We start from the raw sequence: 26,840 nt of genomic DNA on the forward strand, positions 1-26,840 counted from the left end.
TACACGAGGGCTATATGACAGTGATTGAATAGTTATATATATTGTTATATGTTAATTCTCTCCTTAGTATTATGAAGCGATGGTGCAAATGTCATCCCTATTATCTTGTTTGCATTTTATTTAAAGGATTGGTATTAGCCATTTCTACATCTACCTCCTTCATCGAAGAGTTTTTCTTAATGCAGTGTTTCAATGAACATAATGTTGTGTTTATAATCAAGTTCTAGATACAACGAGGTTCAACTGTAATATTTGTTTATTTATTATTAGCTGGTAATTGTGATTCACCCCACAGAAGCTTTTTCAAAGAACACCAAATGTCTGTAAGAATGCTGACTTCAAGGGGTAAGGATAACATCGTTTATACTAGGATTGTTTTTTTTATTACTACCAGTTAATAATACTTATAAAAATGATTACTCCCTTTGAAACTATGTTATCTCAAAGAAATAGTTGACACCATTGTTTTGGTTTTGTGCGTTATCATGTAATAAAGAAGCAGAAGAACAATAAATTCAAACATTTTGTTTATATACCTGTAAATATCACAGACATTTCCAAAACTTTAACTCAGTCACGATGTAGATATTGTTATAAAAGGAAACACTATTATATTGTAAAGCTATGATGACCTATTAAGGAGATATTTAAAGTACCATTCCGAGCCATCCGTACACAGGCATGCTACCGCCTGCCTGATAAGCTTGTCCTTGCTTGGTTCTGTTTCCATGTCTATCCTCTAAAGCGGCGTTAAGTTCATTTCAAAGATCGCAAAAGATGTGTACAATTATGATGTGGGAAGTTGCCTTCTTTGTATGCTTTTATTTTAGAATAACCCTGATGTTAAAACTGTAGAATACCATGCTAGAAGTCTGGTCTGACTTGGATCTATTGTATTACACTATGATTATACCAGTCCTTCTCATTTGAGACGTGTATTACATTCTATACTGTGTGAACATCCAAATAACCTTCTGTATCACGGCAACAAATTAGGTGCCGTTCTATAAGGCAGATACTTGCCAGTAAATGGTTAGTTGTTTAACACAGTGTTAGACAATCTGTGATACATCCATGACGCCTATCGAAACCTGATTTCTAGTGTTAGAAGTCTTGAGACTTACCACCGAGGAGTGGCCAGTAAATGAAACATATTTATCCTTCCTTTGCTGTCTATTTAAACTATTGTTTTATATGACATTTCCCGAACCAGTATTTTGCAGATACTTGAATTTATAAGGTACACATCATTGTACATGTTTATTTATACATTTACACATCCTTAGCTGTCTGTTTAAAATATTGTTCTGTGTGACATTTACAGAACCTGTATTTTGTATATAATTACCAGGAATACCACAGAAGCACATATTGCAACAAAACAGAACCCAGTATGTGGTAGGACAAGGGAACTGAATTTTGTCTTTGGTTTAATGAAAGATATAAGACATGCCATGAAAGAAACATGCAAAAACACTATTATTACCCAACGTGGAATGCAACCAGAAACAATAGTCGATTGTAACAAAGGAAATGAACTGTGAAACAAAAGTTGAAGCTGTTTATAACTTAACTGAAATTGAATAAAGAAAGAAAATTAAAGGAAAAACGTATTTATTGAAATAAACACAGTAATAAAATTGGAAAAAAGGCAGTATTTTAAAACAAAGTTATTAAATGGGAAATTAATGCAAAACACAAGTTCAACAAAATAACTACTAAATCAAACAAATACACAAATCTGAATTCATTGCATGCCTTGATTCCTTCGGTATTGGAAAGTATCTCCCAAAAACCCTCTCATAAACCACTTTCTTTCTATAATTACTCTATAAAAATCATGATCAACAAAATCTGGGAACATTCATATGATAGTTGGAAAACAATCTCATGTGCAGGACGATGTTGGATGTAATACAACTACCTCATGAAACAGCAGATAAAGTCTTTGACTGAATAATTCTACAGAGAATAACATCCAAGGTTAATTATTAAATAACTTAAATATGATTTGTTATCAGGTCCTAAACTAGAGCTATGGGAGAACCTTTAGAGATTTATTAATATATCATAGGATAAAGAGTTACGTGATATATGCATACCACAAACAGTCCTGTAATATAATAACTAGAGTTTATACTAATAAAAAAAACCACCAGGAGTTTCAACTGTGTGTAATATAAATATAATGGTAAGTCCAAAAGGCTAATACCACACAACTTTCTTCTACCTAGTGGAAAATGTCAGGGAGTCACCAACATAAACAAAATCAAAGCTTTTACCCCTCTAAGTGTATATGCACTCCACCAAAAGTTAAGAATTAATTTAAATTTCTGGTAGTACAAGATGTATGAGCATACTGGTGATTTAAACTTCCTGAATCAAAATTGGTTTGAATTTTGCACTAAGCTACACAAGGTCTATCTGCCATAGCCACCCATAATTTATCAGTGTAAGACTATAGGGAAGGCAACTAGTCATCACCACCCATTGCCAACTCTAGGGCTACTGTTTTACCAACGAATAGTGGGATTGACTGTTACATTATAATGCCCCAAAGGCTGAAAGGACAAACATGTTTGGTGTGAGGGGGATTCAAACCACAACCCTCAGATTACGAGTCTAGTGCCTTACCCACTTGGCCATGCCAAGCCCTGAATCAAAAAACTGCATAACCCTAATGTTGATTAAACTGGTAAGAGTCTGTGGGCAACCTAAAAATAAATACTCATACTTTCCATTAATAATAGAAAAAAACAAAAAAACTATCAATTCAAGGAAGACATAGTAACTTCACAGACATGAAAGTGGGTTAAACTTTTATTTGCATCAGTTTTTAGTGGTAATGGAAGTAATTAAAACAAGCACTAAAACCTTAACATTAATTAGTGTATAACAAGCTTAGAATATTTTTGACTTACATAAAAAGAATCTGAATAGTATAATCTATCTTAATACTATATGGTATTGTTTTTCTTCTTTTTCTCAAACTGACTAAGGATATATATATTACCAGAACTATAATTCTTAATATGAAATATATGATACATGTGACTGATCAAAATGATGTTTTTATATATGTGCGTATTTGGAAAAATACACAAAAATTGGCACTTGACAAACAATATTTTACTTTTTTGGTGAAAAGATCACACAGGGTTTTCTATTTTTCAAACAAGTCATCATGCTTACAGTCAAATAGGTTTTTGCTATTGTACACTCATTGTAACTGGATTCATGTTTGTAAGAATTTTCTCAAGAAAGAAAAAGAGATCAAGCTCAGCTAATATTTTAATTTAGAGCTCAAAAATAGACAAATTGATTATGTTACGTAATAGCTGTTATATAAAATCATCCTTTTTAATACATTTAGATACATTTAAAGTACTTGGAATACAAAACATACAGTATAAATAGTTTTATTGTACTTGGAGCCTCTGTACTTATAACAGGAAGTGTTAAACACAAATCACATTTATGGCACCTCATTGAAAGAGAAAGTTATTAAACAACAAATACACTCAGATGTTACAAAAATCCAAATTATTTAGTGTTATCATTTTACTTGGCAATAGTTTTTTTCCAACTGTAGTTGTACCATGTAAAACTTGAGGTACATTATAACACCTTCAAATGACTAAACCATACTTTTAGAATCTCACAAACTGCTCTGAAATCTGATTATCCTTGCTTTATTCATGAGGAGAAAGCAGTTCAACCATTCTACATTCTAGTTTTTCTACATGCAGAATACACTTGACACAGTTTGCAAAGATTATGTACAACAGGCCATTTAATAGTACAAAAACAAAGTTCACTTAGGATTCTGTAGAAAAACAATGAACTCTCATCATAGAATGTGAGCAAAAAGTGGCAGATGAAAATATAGTCAATGTGACAAACAATTCTTAAAATATACAATGATAAAATATTAAATTGATTGTGAGCAAAAGAATGAAATGTTTTTTTTTTTTATTAAAGCATAGAGAATTATAAAATATCCACGACAACTTAAAATTGTTTATCTTCATTCTTTTAAAGTCATTATTATAAGGATGATTTAAAAATAATGTTATTAATGTCAACATTACTTAATGTTATAGCTCTTGTGAAAAAAAATTATAAAAGAAACTTCTATACAAATTAACTTCTAATTATACATACAAGATATGATCATGAGAAAATAACAGTTACTTTTCACTATAGTAGTTTTGTGTATCTTTTTTTTTTCCAAGTTAAAAACAACCAATTTGAAAGATATAATATAAAAGAAGAAATCTGTGATTAACACCACACATACTTTGTAGCTTCCAAGGAGAATGATTTAATCTTATTCCTATAACATTCTTCAGTTTTAACACTGATTATAACAATAACAACATTGTAAGCTGATATTACCATACCAGAAACATACCTTGTCATAACAGCTTAGACAAACAACACTATCAAGCCAAAAGTAATGCTCAATATGTTAGCCACTGAAGATTTGTTAAGCACACAGCTATGTGGTGAGCTATCTGTGCTGTGCCAACCATGAGTATCAAAAACCCAAGTTTGTTTGTTTGTTTGTTTTAGAATTTCGCACAAAACTACTCGAGGGCTATCTGTGCTAGCCGTCCCTAATTTAGCAGTGTAAGACTAGAGGGAAGGCAGCTAGTCATCACCACCCACCGCCAACTCTTGGGCTACTCTTTTACCAACGAATAGTGGGATTGACTGTCACATTATAATGCCCCCATGGCTGGGAGGGCAAGCATGTTTAGCTCGATGCGGGCGTGAACCTGCGACCCTCGGATTACGAGTCGCACGCCTTACGCGCTTGGCCATGCCATGCCCAAACCCAAGTTTTAGCTTCATAAGTCCCAAGACTTACTGTTGGGGCACTGGGGACAGCCATGGAAGATTTAAGTGAGAGATATAAGCTTGTTCTCAGCATATTAGTTCAACAACCAGTAACACAAACAAGTAAAAATTGTATATCTACATTCAATATTGTAACCAAGAGGGGTCTCAATAAAGAGAGCTAAGTCTGTTTTTACTGTACAATTACAAACCAACAAACAACCCTGTCAGGTTAATCTCTATACCCAATACTTCACTTAAGATTATCAACTATGTAATCTTAGTTACTAGTGCACTAGGTACAGACCATAAAAGCCCAACTGCCAATACTTCCAACTCACACACTCAAAACATGGAGGTATGCTGAGAAATTCAAGCTGATTTTCCTTTACTAGTATTAAACAACCAACACCACTGACAAGTCCAACTTTAGTCTAAATATGATACCCATGAAGAATATACACCAAGAAATTAATTCTGTTCTCTCTGTACAAGAGCTGGTCAACCAGCAACACTACCAAGTTTAATTCTTAGTATACCAATAGACAACAAATGCTGACAAGCAGTAAATTTCTACACTCAATATGTTGAAGGATTTACACTAAGGATTCTATATCTTTACTCATTGTGCCAATACTACCCAAAAACAACACTCACAAGCCCAGTTTTGAAGCATTTTAGTGATATAACATGGAAAATTCCTATACTTGTTTTGGTGTATCTATTTAAGTCATGAAGAACACTAACAATTTTAGTTATGTACTATCTCAGATTAACAAACAACATGGACAAGTGCTTTTGAAATCACTTGGGTTATTGGGTTTACTTTTTGATGCTAACAAAGTCAACTTTAACCCAGGACTGAATGTTTCACTTTAAATCACAAAAAACACTAATTTGATTATGCTGTAACATTACACAGACTCAGATCTGTATACACCACTGATAGGTTTAATCACAGTCATTTTTTTCTCCGTTTAGATAAATGTGGATTAGCACATCCAATTCTATCCTTATTATCCTAATCTTGACAGAATTATATTTTCATTACAAGTCATTCTGTGGAAAAATGCCAACTCAAGGATCATCTGTAGAATATCATAAATGGCTAGTCATGCATGTAACACCTTTACAAACAGGTGATCTGGCTAATAAAGTTAACACATCAAATAAAAGAAGAGTATACCAAAACCTATTCTCTCTTGGACAAAATAATATATATATTAGTATATACAAATAATGTGATCAAGTATGCAAAGTATAGATATATATCAAAGTTTAATGAATTTTTGTAATGATAAAAACTTGATTGAACCAACAGGAAGCCAGAGTTAGAGCACATAGTACTTTTAACATTTATAAATATGAAATTAAATAAGCTCACGTGGAAAAATATTAAGAACAGCTTTCACAAACCCTCACCAGTAAAATTAAATACACACACTTTCTGTCTACTGTACAAACATTAACAACAATCCTTTATCACACTATCTGTAGGAATTAGTTACAATGTATAATACAACTATGATACAAGTACTACTTCTGAATTTGCACAGTTGAACAACTAATAAGGTTAAACACTGGCAATGTAACTCAGAAAGAATAACGTTTTGTTTCCTTCTTGTTGAAAAATATTCCATACTCCTGAATAGTGTCCACTTCTGTTTAAAGTCACTAAATTAGAATATGCTATTGCACTCTGCCTTTTATTCTATTATTGTTTGTGTAAAATCTATCTATTAATACTCAGATAAAAATCATCCCTTTGAAATAAAAAACAAAACAAACAAAATTGTATATAAACATGCTAACATATGTTCAAAGTTTTCCATTCTTTTGACATTATACTGACAAAATATTAAAAGTGTCTGTTAATGTACTTATAAAAATAGCACTGCTGGTTTTTAACATAATTCTAATGTCTTTCCTAAAAAAATAAAAATACAGGAAATGCAAAGCAATATTATATACCACAATGACCGAAAAGGTTTTGTTACACACTACTTGGTAGGGTTGGGTCCGATTCCTGTCATAATCAAGAGATTAATACATGTGGCTGTGAACATTTTCTGGCAGAGAAATTACCTACATATGACTCTTTTTTCACTGAGATAGTAGATACAAAGAATGTGTAATATTTTCTTCCTGTGGTAGATAACACTTAAACAAAAAAGTTATATTTTTTTTTAGCATTTAAACTACAGTCAAGTTTCATATTTTTCAATTCACAAATAGATATTGTCTTTGTAATACAAGTATAGTTATGTGAAATTTTTTACCAAAAATAGTTTCACATAACGAACCAGCATCTCACACTTGTACAAGTAATGGAAGTGGAGTTATGTTCAATTATCTTTTGTATTTACTTGCATAATATGCCTAACTCTGTTACTCAGCATCAACTTAACTTGGTAGAATGGATGAACACTATTCTTTGTAGCACCATTTTGGTTAGCTGAGATCTGAAGACCTAGAGAAATAAAATTAAGACACAGATCTTTATTTAAAATTAGAATATATCATTTTACAACAGTTATGTATGTTGAGAAACAAAAATGTCAAACTTTCTAATTTTTCCTGAGGAAGTTAAAGCAAATCAGCATAAGTATTTTCAATTTTCAATGTAATGGCAAAGATCTAAGCTTTACCCAAATCCTGCTGTGCCACAAATGTGAACAGGGACTGTATTAAACAGGATTAGTTTACAAAGGCATTAAAACACAAGACATAGAGAGCTGTTAGAGTTTAATTTGCAAAATAATAAATTTTGCTATTATAATGTACAGAATAACTCATATAATTGGTATGGCTTATGCTTATCCAACTGTTGCAACTAATGAGATCTTAATTCAACGTTGAGTACGTAATAAATTTCTATGCAAACATAAGCAAAATATAAAATAGACCTTTAAGCTGAAAATAAAATGTAAAAACTTTAGGTATGGTTAACTTGCAAATATTTCAAATGATTTTTGTTAATTCTTAAAAAAGAAACTGATTAGGACAATGCAGTAAACGAGCTCAAATATTTTATCAGAGTAAGTTTTTTATTTTACAATACATCCGTTGAAAGTTATACCTATTACACAAGACATGAATGAAGAAAAAAGAAAAATCCACATATTTAGGGCACTTGTTTTATAAGCATAAAAAGGTTTATTCTCAGAAAAAGATGTCTAGACACAATCACTGTAACACTAATTTTGGTAACTGTGTTGTAATTAAATTCAATAAATATATATATTTTTTTAATTGGCTTCATCATCACAAGTATAAAATCGCTATACATCAATAATGTGTAAACACATGCACAAAAACATATGTATACCAAATTTACCTTCTATCAACTCATTTCAGCACGTTCTTGGATGGGGCTTCTACACATTGGACATACTTCCAGCTGAAGTGCACAGTGCAAACAAAAACCTCTAAAAAAGAAAACAGAACAACAAAAAGGTTGATACCCCTGACTGTTATCTTTTTATTATTTTTGTTGTGTTGTTTTGAATTAAGCACAAAGCTATACAATGGGTTATCTGTGCTCTGCTCACCATAGATATTGAAACCCAGTTTTTAGCATTGTAAGTCTGCAGACAATGCTGTGCCACTGGGAGGCTATTGCCTTTGTTTTTGATGGGCTAATATCTTTTAACCTCCAGATCAGCAGTGTTTTTCCTTATCCTCTATGGAAGTAACCTGTTAAACCCAGTTAAAAGCTGCTGCCCTAGTTAAGGTGCAAAAGTACATCTACAGACACCATAACAGCATATACCATTTGAGCCTTTTCAGTTTTGAAGATAAAAATGGATTAATGAAACTTTTAACAACTTAAGATATTAACACTCCTATGAAAAGTGGGGCCTAATAGGCCCCAGAGCAACTTGAAAGGTTATTAATATTAGGCTAATAATTTTGTATTTAAATGAAATTGCCATTTAAATCCATTAATGAATGGATAGACGAGATTCCCACTGTCCCTATCTACTATCTAGCAAAACCACAGCCAGGGGAACAGGCTTGGAGAAATCAGGACTAGAAACGTCTTTTCGTAGGAGTGTTAATAACAATAAAAGCAGAAATATGTATGTTAGTATCAAATATTTAAAAGGGTATTTTTTTTATTTAAAAGGAAGTATAATGTTGATATGACTATTACAAAAAAATAATATCACACTGCAATTATACTATGACAGTGCTGTATAACATGGTTTTCAAAGCTGGCAGTGTTCAATTACTCATACCCAAAAATGAGTTCTAGTAGATTGTTAGCAGCAATTAGTAACATTAATAAAGAAATTGATGTCTTTCAGCTAGATCCAATAATTTAAAAATAAAATAATAATTACATCAATAATATGGACTGTACTAAATAAAATCAAGACTTTCCACCTGTTTGGGAATAGCTATGACAACAGAGGTGCCAACCATTAAGATTTGAGCGTAATCATTATGACTTGCTGCAACTCCCAAATTATTATATATTATATAGGCCTATACAATAAAGTGATAAATTTTTCCCCCAGGGCTTGAAATGGGTGAAAAGAAAATTTCTAGTGAGAAACAAATAAATTTTGACAATAAATAAAAAACAGTCCAAATGGCTACTTGTGATAATCATGTTTGTGCTTGAAATAATAAAAAATATTTGTATCTCCGACGTCTACCAACAGTTTGAGTGTGGTGCTTCTCCATATTGGGTACATGGGGGAATCCACAGTTATGCCATCAGTGCTTGTCAGCCAATCAGCGCTTGTGTAGATGGGTATTCTCATTTTCTAAGAGGCATAGAAACACCAATGCAATCGTTCAGAAGATGGAAAAAAAAAAGAGGCCTCGTTCACCAGATTGTCTTGTTTCTGGCAAATCTAAAAGGACTAAAACTGTGAATCAAAAATTTAGGAGAGAGTATAGTGCAAAATATCTGGTCATTGCATCAAAAGTCAGTGACAGTCATGCGTTTTGTACAGTTTCCCACATCGATTTTTCTGTGGCGCATGGCAGGATAAATGATTGTTCCAACAAAAGGCTGAGGCGAAGACAAAAACGATGCAGATAACAACATTTATGAGTAAGAATTCAGAATATGAAACCATAAATGCAGAAGTGATGTTCATGCAATTCGTCATTACTCATAATTTACCCCTAGCTATAGCCGATCATGCAGGACATCTATTCAGAAAAATGTTCCCAGACTCTGATATAGTGAAAAAATATGGCTGTGCTAGAGCCAAAACTACAGCCATTGTACAAATGTTGGGTTGTAAAGATGACAAAATGATTTAAAGTATACTTACTAATAGTGTTTACAGTTTAGCCACAGATGGATCCACAGACATGGATGACTCAAAACTGTATCCAGTGGTTGTACGATATCTTGACCCTTTGCTTGGAAAAATTGTTTGTTCTCTTTTGACAATGGTGGAATGGAAAGAAGCTTCAACAGGAGAGAATATTTTCAAGCTTTTGGACTACGAACTGACAAAGAGGAAAATTCCATGGGAAAACTGTCTTAGTTTTTCTTCAGACAATGCCTCAGTTATTTCTGGTATAGGTAAAGGTGTGATGGGACACATCTCAAGATGACAGCCTAGCATTTACTTCATGGGCTGTGCCTGTCAGTTACCTCATGAATATTGCTGCCCAGAAAGCTTTCAAAGAACTGTCCTGCCCAGTTTCTGATATATTGATAGATATCTACTATTTTCTGGACAAAAGTGCTAGCAGAAAACAACATTTCAAAGAGTTTCAAGGATTGTATGACAAAGAAACAAGAAAAATTCTACAACTTGTTGACACAAGATGGCTATCACTTGGGGTGTGCCTCAACAAAATATTGGACATGTGGAAGCCATTGAAGTATTTTCACTGTGAAAAGGAAAAACTAGATTCAAAAAGGATCTAAATGTGCAGCTCAGTCAGGCAGCAAGACTTTAACAGTCAGGATATCCTCTCAGCCACACAGGAACACAGTCAAGACACCCTCACAGGGACACAGTCAAGACATCCTCTCAGCCACACAGGGACACAAGACAACAGTCTCCAAAAGCAGACAAAGAAACATTTGATATAACTCAATATATGTTTAGGCAGTATGACCTTGAACTAAAGAAGAGACAATCAATAAAAAAAGAGAAGAAAATGAAAGCTAGCAAGGAAGTGACCAAGAAAAGTTATGCACAGAGCAAGTTAGATAAGTGAACAGTTTTCTTGGACAACAAAATGAACTTGTTATTTTGTCTTTTTCTTCAGTCTGCAATTCCTCTATTTGAGCAAGCCAATTTGATATTACAAAGAGAAGAACCTTGCATACACATTATGCATAGAATTCTGATTACACAAGTTAAAAAATATACTTGTCAGATACATCAAGCCAGAATATCTTGAAAGCAACATTACTGAACTTGACTACAACAATGAATCCTTACACAAATCTGATGAGGTAGTTTTTATTGGAAATGTTACCTAGGAACACATTGTTAAATATGAAAAGGACCTGGACCTGATCAGCTTCTACACCAGTGTCAAGAAATATTATATTGCAGCTACAAATTACATGATGAAACATTTCTCTCTAAATGATGAACTGATTCACACAGAGGTTACTGATCCAAAACTGAAAGTCAGCAAAGATTTCTCTTCTCTACACTTCTTCACAGACAGATATCCTGACCTTGTCAATACACATGAGCACGACACTATTGACAAGTTGGAAGGGCAATATTTGAACTATCAAATTGATACTTTCTCAGAAACTGTCCTTCAGTTGAATGTTGACAAGTTTTGGGTTCAGCTGTCTACAGTTAAGGATGGAAAAGGCAACCAGAAGTAGGACATTCTGTGTAGGGTTATGCTTCGGAATTCTTACAATCTTCCATTCTAATGCTGACAGTGAAAGGATATTTAGTTTAGTGATTAAAAACAAAAGCAAGTTCAGACCAAACTTGAGCACCTCAGTTTTGAGCAATATTATAACACACAAGATGTGTATGCAGTCAAATGGACAATGTTGTTATAACTCCCAACCATCCAGAGACATTCTCATGAAAGCAAAGGCTGCAACAGCTGCAAAACTATTACAATAAGTGTCATAAACATCATATAAACTAGTCCTTACACAAAGGCTTTTTCTGCTTACTGTTTGTGCATGTTCAATGTTGTTTTACCAGTATGTTTGTTACTCTGAACTAAATAAGACATAATTTCAAAAGAATTTTCTTAAATTTATTTATTAAATACACAAAACACAGTCATAAATGAGCAATCTATAGCAGTAATAAATAATAATAGTTATAATAATAATACAATAATAAACAGCTTAGAGACATTGGTCAGGCCTAGTAGCTGCATATGATAAAGGGCTCTGTCTACAATCATTACGCTCAGTCATTTGAAATAGTTGGCATCTCTGTGACAAGCAAATAAAGGTAATTAAAAAAAAAACTAGAATTCAAGAGGCACCTTTCATACAATTAAATGTATTCATACTTTGATATCATGCCCAAACTAAATTACATGTAGTTGGAACAATATTATTCCACTATATTTAATGGAATTAATTATTTGTCTTTGAGTATAATATATTTCTTTGAAAATATAAAAGTTATTTACTTTGTATAACAGCAAATACATTACCATTGTTTATGATTACAGAAACTGCACTTCAATAGATTAATCTACAATGACATAATAGATAGAATCTATGCCTAAGTAACTTAACAATACATCGTAATATATGATTAACCAGAAATAGCTAATGAATGCTTCTAACATAGAATCAAGCCATATCCTCTATAACTTTTAAAACTGAAAATTCTTTAGACTGAATCAGAAATTCTCTTCTATCAGTCTCTTCAGAAGATAAAACACCTACAGAAACTTCTCATGGTTTTGGAATGCAATTCTGTTTTAAATTACATTCGGAATAAAATCAACATTAAAGATTGACTGATCAACTAAAGCTCATTAGATAGATTTTTCAACTTATTCTTATAAACCAGTCACACAAACTATAAACTTATGCTTTTTATAATGTTATTTCAATGATTCTTTTTCTAATTCTTTATGTAATAATGTAAACAGTAATTTCTGTAAATTTATACACGGTGAAAAAGAATTCAGTAATTTCTGTAAACACTTTATACAGAAGAAAACAGGTTGTGAACGGATGAAAAAAGAATTCAACATTTCTCCATCACTGATTAGTAATTCAGATTTCAATCAAACAAATACAGTATTAGTATGTACTTTATTCTATTTATTATTAACCAGATAGAAGGTCATGGATATTTCCTGAATTTTTTACTTTTCAAAGCAGAAGTACTTAACCACATTGTATTAAGCTTACTACACAATATTTAATTTAGTTTTCAAAAAATTATATAAATTAATTTTTATATAATTTTCTTAGGTTTTTAGAACATTGAAAATATTTCTTTGAGTTATAATTCTACTTCTCATATTGTTCATCAGAGAGTTCAACATTAGTGAGTTTCACTTTGATTAATATTTATTAATATACTTCTTTTAAAACTTTATTATGCCAGTTGAAATAGTCACATTTTCAGCTACAGATCCTGAAAAATATGTAAAACTGACCAAAAGATATCAGTGACTTTTGGCTTAACTTTCAATGTATCACCACCATTACTTTTATCAGGCTAGGTAATAACATTTTTGGTAATAGTATTCTAGATTCATTTCAACTTATGTCAGATAAATATTTCCTTTTCAATAAACAGTAAGTTCTAGTATTTATTTGAATTGTTTAGGTACAACAAAATAACAAAAATATTCAATAAACAAGAACTTGAGGTACTAAAATATTTTGGTGTCACCTACTGTGCTCACTAATTTTTTAAGCTTATCTGAAGTTTTGTCATGGAAGAAAGTTTCCAAAGCTTTCAAACACACACACACACGTATATATTTTCAGAAAAACAAAAATAGAAATAAACAAAAAAGGAATGATTCAGTAAAAATACCCAGGTCTGTCATTTGTTTCTAAACCCTCTAAACTTTCTTTTATATTCTTTTGTTCATCTCTACAGGAATTTCACATAGTCACCTTGCCCACAAAATCATAAACTACTCTTCACACCACTTGTTACTGTACACTAATGTAAATGGTTTAAAATATGCTCCATCTAATTGTTATGAAGCTTTATCCATAGTTGTTTTACAGATATGATCCATCAGTAATTGTTCAGACTACATACTGTAAAATAAAATGGTCAGAATAAAAGCCTGTAGTGGTTAAACAACTAAGAGAAAAGGATAATCAAGGAAAAACTAGGTATGATTATATTCAGGGAACAAGTGTTTATTATCAAATATAACTTTATACTGTGAAAAGGGCCCAAAAATTAAAATCTATAAATACATTATTTACAAGAAAGACTTCTAAAAGCTGTGAACAAAATTGAAAGTTATAACTTTTTTTTGATGAATTAAACAAAATAATTGTTACAAAGAAAAGATGGTTAGAATTACTACTTAAACTTACAAATTAACATGCAGTTATAAATTCGACTTCTAAAAAAATTTTCCTGTGATCCAAACAGGTTAAATTAAGAAAAATTAGGTGAAATTTATAGAACTTATACAAGTCCAATTTTATAAACTTCTGGATTTTTCAAGACTCTTGCTAAAAAATATAAAATCTCCAAGACAAGTACAAAGAAACAAACTCTGTCAAAGACAAATAGGAAATTACAGCCACTGGTCATTTAGAAGACTAACTGAACAGAGAATTTTACCTCTTTTCTATAAAAATGGCATAGACGATGTTACAGACAGTGTTTAGCCTTGAAGAGTACTAACTGCCTAATATACAGCCGTTGAATTAGGGATATTGAAAACAAAGCACATTTACTTTGCAATGCATAAATTAAACACATGTATGCACACAGCATGTTTTTGTAATTAACTCCAGACTTTCTTAACAACTTCTGCAAATAATACTGGTTCTAGTAACCAGCACTGTTTTTTTGAATCTCATGTCTCAGTAACTAGATATTACGATAAAAGGCTAGAAACTGACTCTCAAAGTTCAGCAAGCTGACAATAGAACTATGTCCAGGAACTAAATTCACATACATTTTATATTTATACAACTAAATATAAAGCATCACAACATAATATTCTATGACTTTAAGTATCATGGCAGAATAACTTTACTTTTAGATAACAAAGCAATATTACTACATTACATAAAACATACATATAACAATATATACCATATTAGGTATTTCAATAAAATGTATTTAAAAACAAGTTATTCAGTGAGGCACAACTAAAACAAAAATGCTTAAAAATGATATTAAAACAAGAGTACAAAAATCTACCTGTGATCACAAGGTTCGAGTCTCACTGTTGCTTTCCCATCAAAACACAGAGTACAGGAGTCTTCTTTGACACTACTTTGTCTCAACCGTTCTAAACGTATATGTCTATAAAAGATTTGGATTAGAAAATATATAAGAATACATACCATATAAGAAACAAATCTCTGTAAAGATAAAAGAATAAAATGAACAGAAGATATCACTAATTTTATATTATTAAATTTCACCTTCTCAAAACAGGTACAGGTTATTTGGAATTTAAAATTCTTATCAAAACACAGTTGTACTTATCAATATTTCTCATGGAATAAGAATTTGAAGGTAAAAATAAATAAAACAAATTACTAAATCTGAATTAAACCTTACGAAGTAGTTAGAAACTTAGACTATTTTGACTTGGGAGTGTCACTGGTATCCCTTAATTCTTTCCTTATCTCATTTTATAAGCGCAGTCAATCTGAACAGTACTGATTACATAAACATGCTTCTTTTAAAACTATTTTGTAAAAAGCAGTAGCCACCACTACCTGCTATAAATCATAAAGAATGTGATCATTTGAAATGGTATAAGGTCATGTTAGGCAACAATATTTTGGTCAGAATCATTTTATGTATGATATACTTCATTTTTAATAAATCATAAGTTTTTTGTTTTATTTATATGCACTGTTTGAATATGAGAAATTAGAGGCACTGCTAAATACTTTAAGGGATCAGGGCTTAGGCCCCTAGATATGGGAATATTTGGTATTTTGGGGGACTGTTAAATAGAATTATAGCATGGGCCCCAAGTGCTAGTGACTAGTGATGTCTCTGTGAGAAATTTAACAGTAATATTCAATAAATAATGATCTGAATCATTACTCCCTCGTTCTCTAAACTTGCAAGTCTTACCTGATGTTTTTCCATAGAAGAAACTTGCCATAATTTTCAAATAAATACAATTTCAGGAATGAAGAAACATCTGATAAAGTAACAAAATTCCCATATCTGTAGTTTTTTTCCAATGTCTACTAGGTTCCCCACTACATTTCACCATTCTTCTCTGCACCAGCTAGATCATTCCACTTTTCCAATTATCATAATGCTTTATTAATTGCACATTTACTTCAATACTTGTTTTGATGGTACTTTAATTAAAATTCCTTTAGTACTCACTTGGGTAGAATGACCTTATCCTCATCAGCAAGCTTGGCATACTTATTAAACACTTGAAAGCTGACCCCTAGGGGTGGGTATCTAAATGGTTTGTGACCAAAATTAAATTCACATTGCTGGAAGGACATGAAACTGGCTGCAGCAAAGAAACCAGACCTGCAAAACATTGTTTATCAGTATCTTATAATATCCACATTTAAATTACTAATTAACTAACAGATTTTTCAGAAAAATTATGTTACCTTCACAGAGAATCCAAGTAATAATAAATTATACATGAAATATGAGTCTCTAACATGTGTTTTACTTAATTAATACAGTAGCTAATTATCAAGGATGATTCAGTCTTAAAAAATATTTTAAAACTTCAATACACAAAAACTAATTTAATTCTAGAAGTTGAATAAAATGATGATGAATTCAATGATAGTTAACAATTTTAAAAACTAAAAATGGGTTTATCATAATTATTCTACCTGGCACTTTGAAAGACATCCATGCATGGAGTAAGAGGATTACCATTCAAATAGAAAATTATTTGGTATGAGTCGAGATCTAACAGTGTACCCAAAATATCACCTACAAAAGAAAACATTTTATGAATAAAAATATTTCATTTTTAGTTTATTTAACATATTTGTCTAAATTTTTTTCCTGAATACAGTTTAATCTAAGCCATCTTTGACACAGTGATGATGTAAAATTACAAAGTTTTTTGCAAACCTGATCATAACTTCAGAAAAACTAAAAAGTACTGATGATTATGTAATGGATTTCTTTAGAAGCCTACAGACTATGTTTTAAATATTGGTTAGAGTGTCAGTTCTTTCATTATTTTATCAACTTTAAAAAAAAACATATGATGCAATTATAGCCTCATTAGACTTTTAATAAAGTTTCCAAGACAATTACACTATACTTAATGAAACTCATTTATGAAGTTACAAAATGACATAACTTTAAAAAACAAAAATATTTCCCACCTATAATAATTTTAGAAATACAGAATTGCCAATGATAAAGAAACCCATCAACTTTGCATATATAATCCTGTAGTTTTTGAACTATACTCGAGAATATATATTAATAAGCCAGCCCTTAAGCTAACCCTTAATGTTTTATTTCTAATTAAAGCATGCAATTACTAATGTGTAATTTACAAAGAAACATTGAGTATGTATTGGAAACATAATGTCACGTTTTAAGAAGCCAATCTAAATATTTCTGAAAAGAACAACCAAGTCCTTTATTTTGCATAGTTATATTTAGATGACCACAAGAAAGTATTATTGCCACAACTGTCTTAGTTGTCTTTAGGATATATAAACCAAAGAATACAACTGAAAGAGTTTGTCACTTTTGACCTAGTATTTAATAACCCTGATACACAATTCACACAAAAATACAGAAGGAGAACAAATGATGAATTTATGTATATATTCTTGCACACCACTTTCAATTGTCTGTAAACACTCATATCATAATATATTAGTTTTATTCTTCTCATGTACTTTTAAGATTTATCTAGATTATGAGTTTCAAAAATACCAAAAAGTTACTTTTGTACAAATGTAACAAATTTACAATAACTGTTATTTTGTCATCAAATGTTTAAAGGTTTTATTTTAGTGTTTACAAAAATTACTGTACTTTGCAATAAAAACGGGGAAGTATGGTTCAACTAGGAAAAACATTTAGCAACAAAAAATTTCTTAAATAGTTACAGTTTTTCCACCTACCTGGCTTCCAACAACGATGAGTATGAGCTTTACTAGAAGCACTGTACCATATCAACTGTCGACAGCCATCATAAGCAATGGAAAATTCATCATCTCCAATGCCATACCCTTCCTTTTGAATAAGAGCAAACTTATCAGTCATTTACATGTATTTTGAACTTTAAAATAAGTAACAAAAATTTTTATAGCTTAAAACTGACTAAAGTTTTCACACACATTGTAAATACTCTAAATTTCATTTTAAAACTTCTATTTAAACCTAAAGTACTTATTAATATAACACTACCATATTCAATTTAGGTTTTAACTTTCATAGTGCAAAAAGTGTAAAGTGCACTGAATTTACTTATATTACAGCAGTAATGAAAAACAAGCAAGAGTAATTCAATTGTTATTTTTACTTTCTGATTATACCTCTAAATACTAACAGAAATAATTCTATGTTTATTTTAGGTAACATAACTGACCATGTACCATTTTTGTAGAATGTCTAAAGAATTGGCTTACAACCAAGTATAACGATTTACAACTGTAAATTCATCCCTCTAGGAAATATTGTTATTGTCTGAATTTGTGATAAGTTGTTTAACATTAAATATCAAAATTACCATGAAAAGAAGTTGACACAAACATTTCCTTCTTCACAACTCCTACTCAACAAATGTGACACTTGTCAATTTTTTACGTCCTAATCTTATATACTTGACCATGCCTTCATTCAGATTTATTCATTTTTACATATTAAAAAAAATGAATTGAGCTTTTCATACAATTCTCTGCAATTGAGGCCAGCAGTAAAGCTAGCCATTCCTAGCACGGGCAATGAGGTTAACAACCTCACGACAGTCCAATAATCACACATACAGTAAACACTTCAGAATGCAGGCTACATATATATATAAAGCAAGATGGATTTTCATACTTTTAGATTCAGCAAAAAATGTCACCTTATACTTGGTCTATTATAATATAAAGAAATCTAACTTACATGATTTAGAAATTTGCTATCTTTGGTTGCCCATCCTATCTGCATAACACCTGATGTAACTATGGTAACCTCATAAAACCATACCCCTGAATCAACTTGAAAGGTGCACCTCACACTTTCAAATGAAGATGCATCACATCGAGCCTATTGTGGGAAAGAAAGTCATAAAGTTATTCTTTAAAATTTTAAATGGTATAAATTAAATGATTTTGTACATTAAGCAAACATGACAAACTAAATCCCAACAAGTCTTATGTTGTTAATTTTTCACAAAAGAAATTTTTGAATTTTATATTTTCCAGATATTGTAACTCCCATCTGTTTTAAAGTTTTTATAAATAAACACTGCATAACAGTTTTCAGACTATGAAAATCCAGCCTTTGGGAAAGGGGGAGGGGAAATTAAAATGGTTTAAACAGATTCAAACCTTATGCCTTTATAGCCTTAAAAGTAAATGGCCTGCTAACTCAACAACACTGATACCAGACTTCAATCTGTGAATGAGAAGATCTCTTGTATACAGAGGCCCTTATTAAAATCTTAAACTGGATACAGAACTATGTCAATCTTCTAGGGCATGTTCAACATTACTAGATTTGGTGGGTGATCTAAAATTTGGGTCTTTTTCTATGTGTTATTAGTTTCCTTTCTGTAGAGCCAATATACCTTTGTTGACAGCAAGAACAATTAAATTTGCAAACTACCGATGATGACTACCACATAAATATGGTTCTTAAATTTTAAAAAAATTGTAGGAACAATTTAGGTTTAAAAACACACCTTAATTTTACTTTTGGGTGTAACCCTATGAATGACATGTAGTTGATTCTTAGTATCCAAGGAATAATCTTGTATGTATTGTAAACCATGGTGTCTGTCCAAGCATTTGTTTGTCTCCCATTCAAAAAGACGTGGATGCAGGCAAAGTTCAACATTCACTTTGGAAATGATGGGAGAACAGGCTTGAATAACATTGGTGCCAAGTTTTATTTTGCAAGCAGAATATTAGTCACATTATCATTCATATTTCAAAATGTGACATAACTTAAGTAATAAAAATGTAAATTTACCATATGTTATTGTTGAGAAGCACTTAACATGACCGAGATGGTCAATAATTACTTTTCACAGTTGGTGATATAAGTATCTTGGAGCTTTGGTTCTGAGTGAAACCAAATAGTGCAACACAGTTAATCCCTTTGAAAGCCATTATTTAATTTGAGGTGACAGATTAACTTAAACTTTTCCCGTCACTTAGGACAAGTGCATTTGCTCACTAACCCATATAATGTAAACAAATAACAACAGAGTAGTTACACACTTCAATTGCAATAACATTACACAAGTTTCTGTTATTTAAATACTCAGAAAGTATTCCACTAATCATTTCAACAGGAAACAGATATTTAAATAAAAAAGCCCTTGATGTTAAATTCGTTGTGCATACCTTCATATGTACTAGACTATTTTAATTATATTTTCTTTGAAAAAAATTCAAAATAAAACTTTCAAAATTAAAGCATAAATCTGTAAATATTTTCTTACAATATATTTCACACTGGAACTTTACATCTCTATTACAGATTATAGTATATAAAAAGGGATATTTATGATCTTGATGTTTTAAAGTAAACCTTATGTTGTAATGATAGTTTAAATACTGTAAAAGTTGGAGGACTTGATCAAAATTCCTAATATCAGTAAAGGTATCATTTATACACTTGCAGTAGTAGAGAGGTTTGAACTGTGGAGGGCAATTTTACACCCACTGTTTTCATAATGACAGAAACGAGTTTGTTATTAATGGTGCAAGTTTTGAACTCACAGTGACTATCAACATGAATGGTCAGCATTATGATCAGATATAAAGGTATCTAACTCAAATACTTTTGACCTCTTACAGCCCTAATTTTTTGATCACATATTTCATCTTTGAACTTGCAATCAGTGCACACTAACTACTGGGCATCATCCAACTTTAATTATGCTTCATATTGCTCTTGTCATGCTGTACACCTTATTTGTTATATGGAACTTAATGTTTAACATCTAAAACTATTATACTTCCCAATACCTAAAAATAAAAGCTTTACATTTTACTAGGCACAAGACACAACAAAGTTACACTGACTTTCAGGTGAGAAGAAACAAAGGACAGTTTCTCTCCTCAAGCAGAAAGAGCAAAAGCAAAGTTTTACTCCTTAATAAATAATTTAACAAGATGCAAGAAACATTCATTCAGAAGTTTCCTTTTTAATGTCTATATACGTATATATATTTATTACCCCATACTAACCATTTATTTCTAACAAACTCCTTTATTTACACTTTGAATGCATCAGTATTTAATGATGAACTTAACAGTTTAATAGATTTTTTTTATATATCAAAGGACTATTATTTCTACATTAATAGTAACTAGGTTAAAATTATATGCAAATTAATTTTATTAAAAGAGAAGAACCATTAATTTTCTAAAAGCTTATGCTAACCCAAAGTTTATTTAACAGGTATCCTAAACAATATTTTTAAAAAAATTTAAAAAACAGTAAATATTACAATCACTTGCTAAGTTCACCATGACATAATCATTGCTGCTTACCCTCTTTTTAAAACTTTCTATCTCTATCTTACTAAATCATCACTGATCCAAAAAACTGTTATGATGCAGGATATATTGAATAAATAATTAAAACTTTATTCCAACTTATCAAACTAATTAATTTACTCACCATAAGCCCATCTGCAGATATCTTCAAATATTCACTAACATCATTACTGTTGAGCAAAGCATTTATATTTATACGATTTGTGTTTTCGTAAGCGTAAGGCCTGCCCTAGAAAACAGAAAATATAAAAACTACAAAACAAGACTGAAAAACCTAAACACTTTGAAAATTTGATCTAAATCATGAAATTTAAACTTTTAAGGAATTATTTAGTCAATGGTTTTGTATTCATTGCAGAGATTTTAGAGATGTTAACTTTGTCTATTGAAACACAACCATCATTTAACTTGCTTCTTCCTGACAAAGGCAAACAAAAGTGAATCAAGGCACAGACCATTGTTCTATCACAATGGTTGAAGTTTGATAAAAATTCAAGAAATAAGTTTAGTATTTACAGTAAATTGAAATATTAATCTAACATTAATTCTAAACCTACCTTTTGTTGTATTAATATGGATAATAACATTAACCATCACAAATTTGATTAATCATGTGAACTAAATCAAAATGGTTATTATATAAAGTTTCCATTCACTACTATTTACAAACATTTTGTTAAAAAATTGTTGTTCTTCCCTGCATGCATGTAATTTATACTACATTGTCAAGGTATTATAAAAACTGTACAAAAACAGTTCTAGCTAAACGCTGAAGCAATACTGGTTGGTAATGAAGCAACTCCACTAATATTTATAAAAAAAACAACAAAAACTAACATAAATTTGAAGAAAAAACTTACCTCTTTCAGAACTGTAACATATTTCCACACACACGTGGCAAACATGAAAGAAAACATGGAAACAAAATTATAAACATAGTTTACCAGAGGAAGGTTCAAGAAAAAATACAGCTAGTCTTTAAAGTTAACAAAATTTAATTGAAATTCTGGCAAACCAAAATAAGAAAATCTTTTATCAAAATCTTGTGCACAAGATTTGTAACAACTCTTCAGTTTATGAAAACTTTTGGCATATTTAGTTAGCAAAATAAAACGTTACAAAAACACACAGCACCTTTCAAAATAAAATCACAACAATTATTAAGTTACACATACACATACTATTATTATACATTTAAGAATAATATACATTTTAGGTATTTTTATTATCACTTCAAAATGCTATAAAAGAAGCAAATTAAGCATTTTTCAAAGACCAACTTCTTTATTTGAAGCAAAATAATTACTTGTTTCTCTAAATGTCTTTTATTTGAAAAATACTTATTCTTACAAATGAATATTCTACGTCATAAAAATTCATAACATAAAATGTTTCATTTTCTCATCAGCAAGCACTGAGAAAAATGGGTTAAAAATGTATTCCCTGTTACAGAAAATAAATATATTTAAAAGTTAAAGAATTAAATTTACAAAGTTAGTTTTACAGTACGTGTTTTTAAGACATGAAATACTGTATTACTGCTTCTTATTTTTTTAAATGGTGAGAGAACCAAGTGAATAGAAATTGCATTATTTAACATCCTTTTAAATCCTGGGGAAAACACTGTTTGTGTTTTATAAATTTTTAAACTCTTAAACCTTTTTTTCTTTTACTTACTAGCAAACAAATGATATATCTACATGATTTAGGTCTATTAAAATATTTCTTAGAGAATGTTTAACACATTCTTTCTCTCTTGAAAAAAACAACAAAAGAACATTTACATTTTCAACCGAAATCTTGCCACCAGCAACCTTTAAGTGTCCCAATTCTCCTTTCAACATTTTACTTACCTTTACAATAAAAAATCCTTGCTGTCATATTTAATGCTATTTGACAGCTGGTTCTCAAAAGCATCTTCTGATTTCTTTTTTAAACACATCCCTGTATTCCCTATAGTTTTATCTCAGATTAAAATTAGATTCCCTAGACATAAGTAAAGATAAAATATTAGCTGCTACTTACATAAGTTGTCCAAACACCACTCGGCACAAAATCCCACTTGCTTTTTAACATAGTCTTCACTACCCACCCACTTCTCTAGTAAAAGTAAGGGGTTCTGGAGCATGGATGAAAGGTATTTGTTGATTGTTAACTTATTTTCACCTAAATAAAGAAAAACACTGTATATTTATAAAGTATTAACAAAAGAAAAAGTACTACAACATGAATACAGTAACTACAACTAGATTTCTACAATTTAACTTGTATTTGTTTGAGATACATTTAACAGAACATATGTTACATCAAAATACTTTGTCCAAGTCATCTCTAACTTATGCTACATTATGAAGATCTGCAGGAGTAGATAGATCTCTTTTTGAATAATTTTTCTTATAAAAGGTAATGTCCAATAAACAAACAAACAAAAAATCCATTTTTGCATGTAATAGATAATCATGTTTTTGCTGATCCAGGTATCATATAACGCACTATAAGAAACATGTCAAAAGCATGAGATTTTGCTTGTTTAGGATGATAAATATTCAGTGTTAAGGGAAGAAGGTCATCTTCAAATAGTTTTAGAAAGCTTCATGGGCTTCCATTTTTTCCACAACGTTCCACAGCTTGTTGGTCATCTTCCACAGTTCAGGTCTGTATTCTGCTACAGTAGTGATAATTTGTATTTGTACAAGATTAGGATAGTCACAACTTAAAAGGACACTAACAATTCAGATGTAATCACTTATGAAATGAAGACCATATTTAATAACTTACATTGTTTAATATGGCCATTGACTGCTTCCACTACCCTGTGCACACTGGTATCCAGTCTTGGTACCATTTGCATGTTGCTTCCATCTTTGAAGAAAGATGACATCTGTGTTACAGTTAAAGGTTATGCGTAAGCTAAAGTGCATTTCTAAAACCATGATCCACAACATCAATATCATATAGCTGTATCCACTTTCAGATGCCTTCAACAGACAGTATCATAGCATTATTACTTCTCCCACCAGCAAGATATGTTCCCATGGTATACATTACGTACACATGGAATATAATTTAAGAATGCTCTAACTCCTCAGCATTTTCTTTTACGTAGACATAATGTCCATCTAGAAGTAAGGCTTCCATATTATCTTTCCCATTGGTCATCAGTCCTCTTGCCATAGAGCTAAGTGGATGCCAGTTACTTCTTCACGAGAAATAAGTTTCAAATAAAGTGAAAAAAAACGTTATTGATAAAAGGTGCACTAGCCAGGTAGACTATTCTTTGTATAGCCAGAGGATGATTAAATCCCAAAACAACTGATAAAACCCTGTCTAACAAGCCAGTATGAAGCTTAACCAACAGAACAACTAAATATGCTTGAAAAGATTTCATGAGTGTTTTTCAAAGATGGGAGTTGGGATATTACACCATTAAAGGAAATCTCTGAGATTCTGTATGGCTGAGGTACACCTCTATTGGGAGCCTGCAACTGATCAAAGTTTATCTCTTTCAATCTCTGTGCAACTATTCTGGAGCTCACCATTACATTCATGGTATCAGTCCTATTAAAATGTGTGGTCCCATCAATTTAATACAGTTCAAAAAAAAATTTCCATACCACTGGCACAGAAATAATAAGCTGTTATGAAATATGGATTTTGCCCCAAGTGGAACAATACTGAAGTAATTACCTACATTTAGGGCAAACAACGTATGTGGCTTTATTTCTAATTTCACGCTCTTTGAAACTCACAAGATGGGAACAATGACTGCTCTTCTTAAAGGAGAGGGAAGACATATGCAATCTTTTGTGTCCATTATGGTTGACTACAATGACTAGGTCATGATGTACAGTAGATTGTTCATCATTATAATAATGCTGGTAACAACCATCATAGAAATCATCATTACATGCAGACACTTCTTTTCTCTAATAAGTTCTCTGTTCTACATTATAGAGCCCAGAGTCCCTTTGATATTTGCTCCCAGATGACAAATAACACTATGTAACAAAATTTTTACTTTTTCTTCTTCCTTGGCAGAAAGTGTCATTTCCCAATTGCTTATGCCTACAGTAAATGGAAAAGACCTATTTTTCTCTTCAAACTTTGCTTTTGTGACCTGGGTAATGAAATTTTCAAACTTACCCATTTTCCAGAACATTCCAGGTAGATTCAGTGCTGAGTAGCTGATAGAAAATTTTCTCAAACTTACAAGAATTTTCAAGAACTTTCTAGAATGTTGTAAAAGCCTCAAAGCTGTGCTGCTCCTTAATGGGAATAAATATCCATCTCTTTCCCCGGCTCATTCGGTGCACCTCAAAGAGAAATACAACAGCATCAAGACCTTGCTAGAAGCCTTGATGTATGATGAGTATGGGCTAGGAGGTTATCAGAGACTTCAAAATGGTGGCATTCCTGATGGGTCTCCAAGGAGGCTTTACCAAGTTTCCCTGTTATCTTTGCCTTTGGGACAACAGAGATGCCGCAGTGTACTACAACAAGAGTCACTGGCCACAACGGACTGAGTTCTCTGTGGGAAGGCACAATGTCAAGTGTGAGCCACTAGTGGACCTCCAGAAGGTGTTTTTCCCACCATTGAACATAAAATTGGGTCTTATGAAACAATTTGTCACAGCTCTTGACAAGGAGTCTGCAGCCTTCAAGTACCTTAGAGACTTCTTCCCTAAGCTATCTGAGGCAAAGATCAGAGCTGGTGTCTTAGTTGGACCACAAATAAAGAAGATCATGGAGTGCACAGAATTCCTCAAGAAGCTCAGTAGGAAGGGAAAAAAAGCTTGGGGCAGCTTTGTTGCAGTGGTTCGGGGCTTCTTGGGCAATTACAAGGCTGTATATTATATGGAACTGGTTGAGGCTCTGGTGAAGAACTATGGCAAAATTGGCTGTAGGATGTCCCTGAAAGTCCATATCCTTGATGCTCATCTTGATAAATTCAAGGAGAACATGGAAGCATAGTCAGAGGAACAAGGCGTGCCCTTTCACCAAGACATACTGGACTTTGAATGCAACTATCAAGGAGTGTATAACAAAAACATGATGGGAGACTATATTTGGGGGCTGATATGTGAAAGTGATTTACATTACAGTTGCAAATCTTGAAAAACTACCCACTTCTAAACATTTGTGTTCATTTTTGTACAACTTT

At 31.5% G+C, this 26,840-nt stretch overlaps 1 protein-coding gene across 12 annotated transcripts in view; it reads right to left on the reverse strand.

Moving 5' to 3' along the window:
• Window positions 1-3,335: 3,335 nt before the first annotated feature.
• LOC143240216 (RING finger and SPRY domain-containing protein 1-like) overlaps window positions 3,336-26,840 on the reverse strand; it is a 70,941-nt gene continuing 47,436 nt past the window's right edge. For all 12 annotated transcript variants that reach the window (XM_076482329.1, XM_076482322.1, XM_076482326.1 and 9 more), the window contains 10 exons: window positions 23,705-23,845; window positions 22,540-22,550; window positions 21,804-21,908; window positions 19,071-19,214; window positions 18,083-18,194; window positions 16,820-16,922; window positions 16,344-16,499; window positions 15,186-15,290; window positions 8,180-8,270; window positions 3,336-7,312 (listed from right to left, as the gene is read on the reverse strand). In XM_076482329.1, the coding sequence (XP_076338444.1) occupies window positions 8,186-8,270; window positions 15,186-15,290; window positions 16,344-16,499; window positions 16,820-16,922; window positions 18,083-18,194; window positions 19,071-19,214; window positions 21,804-21,908; window positions 22,540-22,550; window positions 23,705-23,845 (962 nt within the window). In that variant the 3' untranslated portion in view covers window positions 3,336-7,312; window positions 8,180-8,185. The remainder of the gene's footprint in view (window positions 7,313-8,179; window positions 8,271-15,185; window positions 15,291-16,343; window positions 16,500-16,819; window positions 16,923-18,082; window positions 18,195-19,070; window positions 19,215-21,803; window positions 21,909-22,539; window positions 22,551-23,704; window positions 23,846-26,840) is intronic.

Source organism: Tachypleus tridentatus, chromosome 13, assembly GCF_004210375.1.
Source record: "Tachypleus tridentatus isolate NWPU-2018 chromosome 13, ASM421037v1, whole genome shotgun sequence".
NCBI classification, from domain to species: Eukaryota; Metazoa; Arthropoda; class Merostomata; order Xiphosura; family Limulidae; genus Tachypleus; species Tachypleus tridentatus.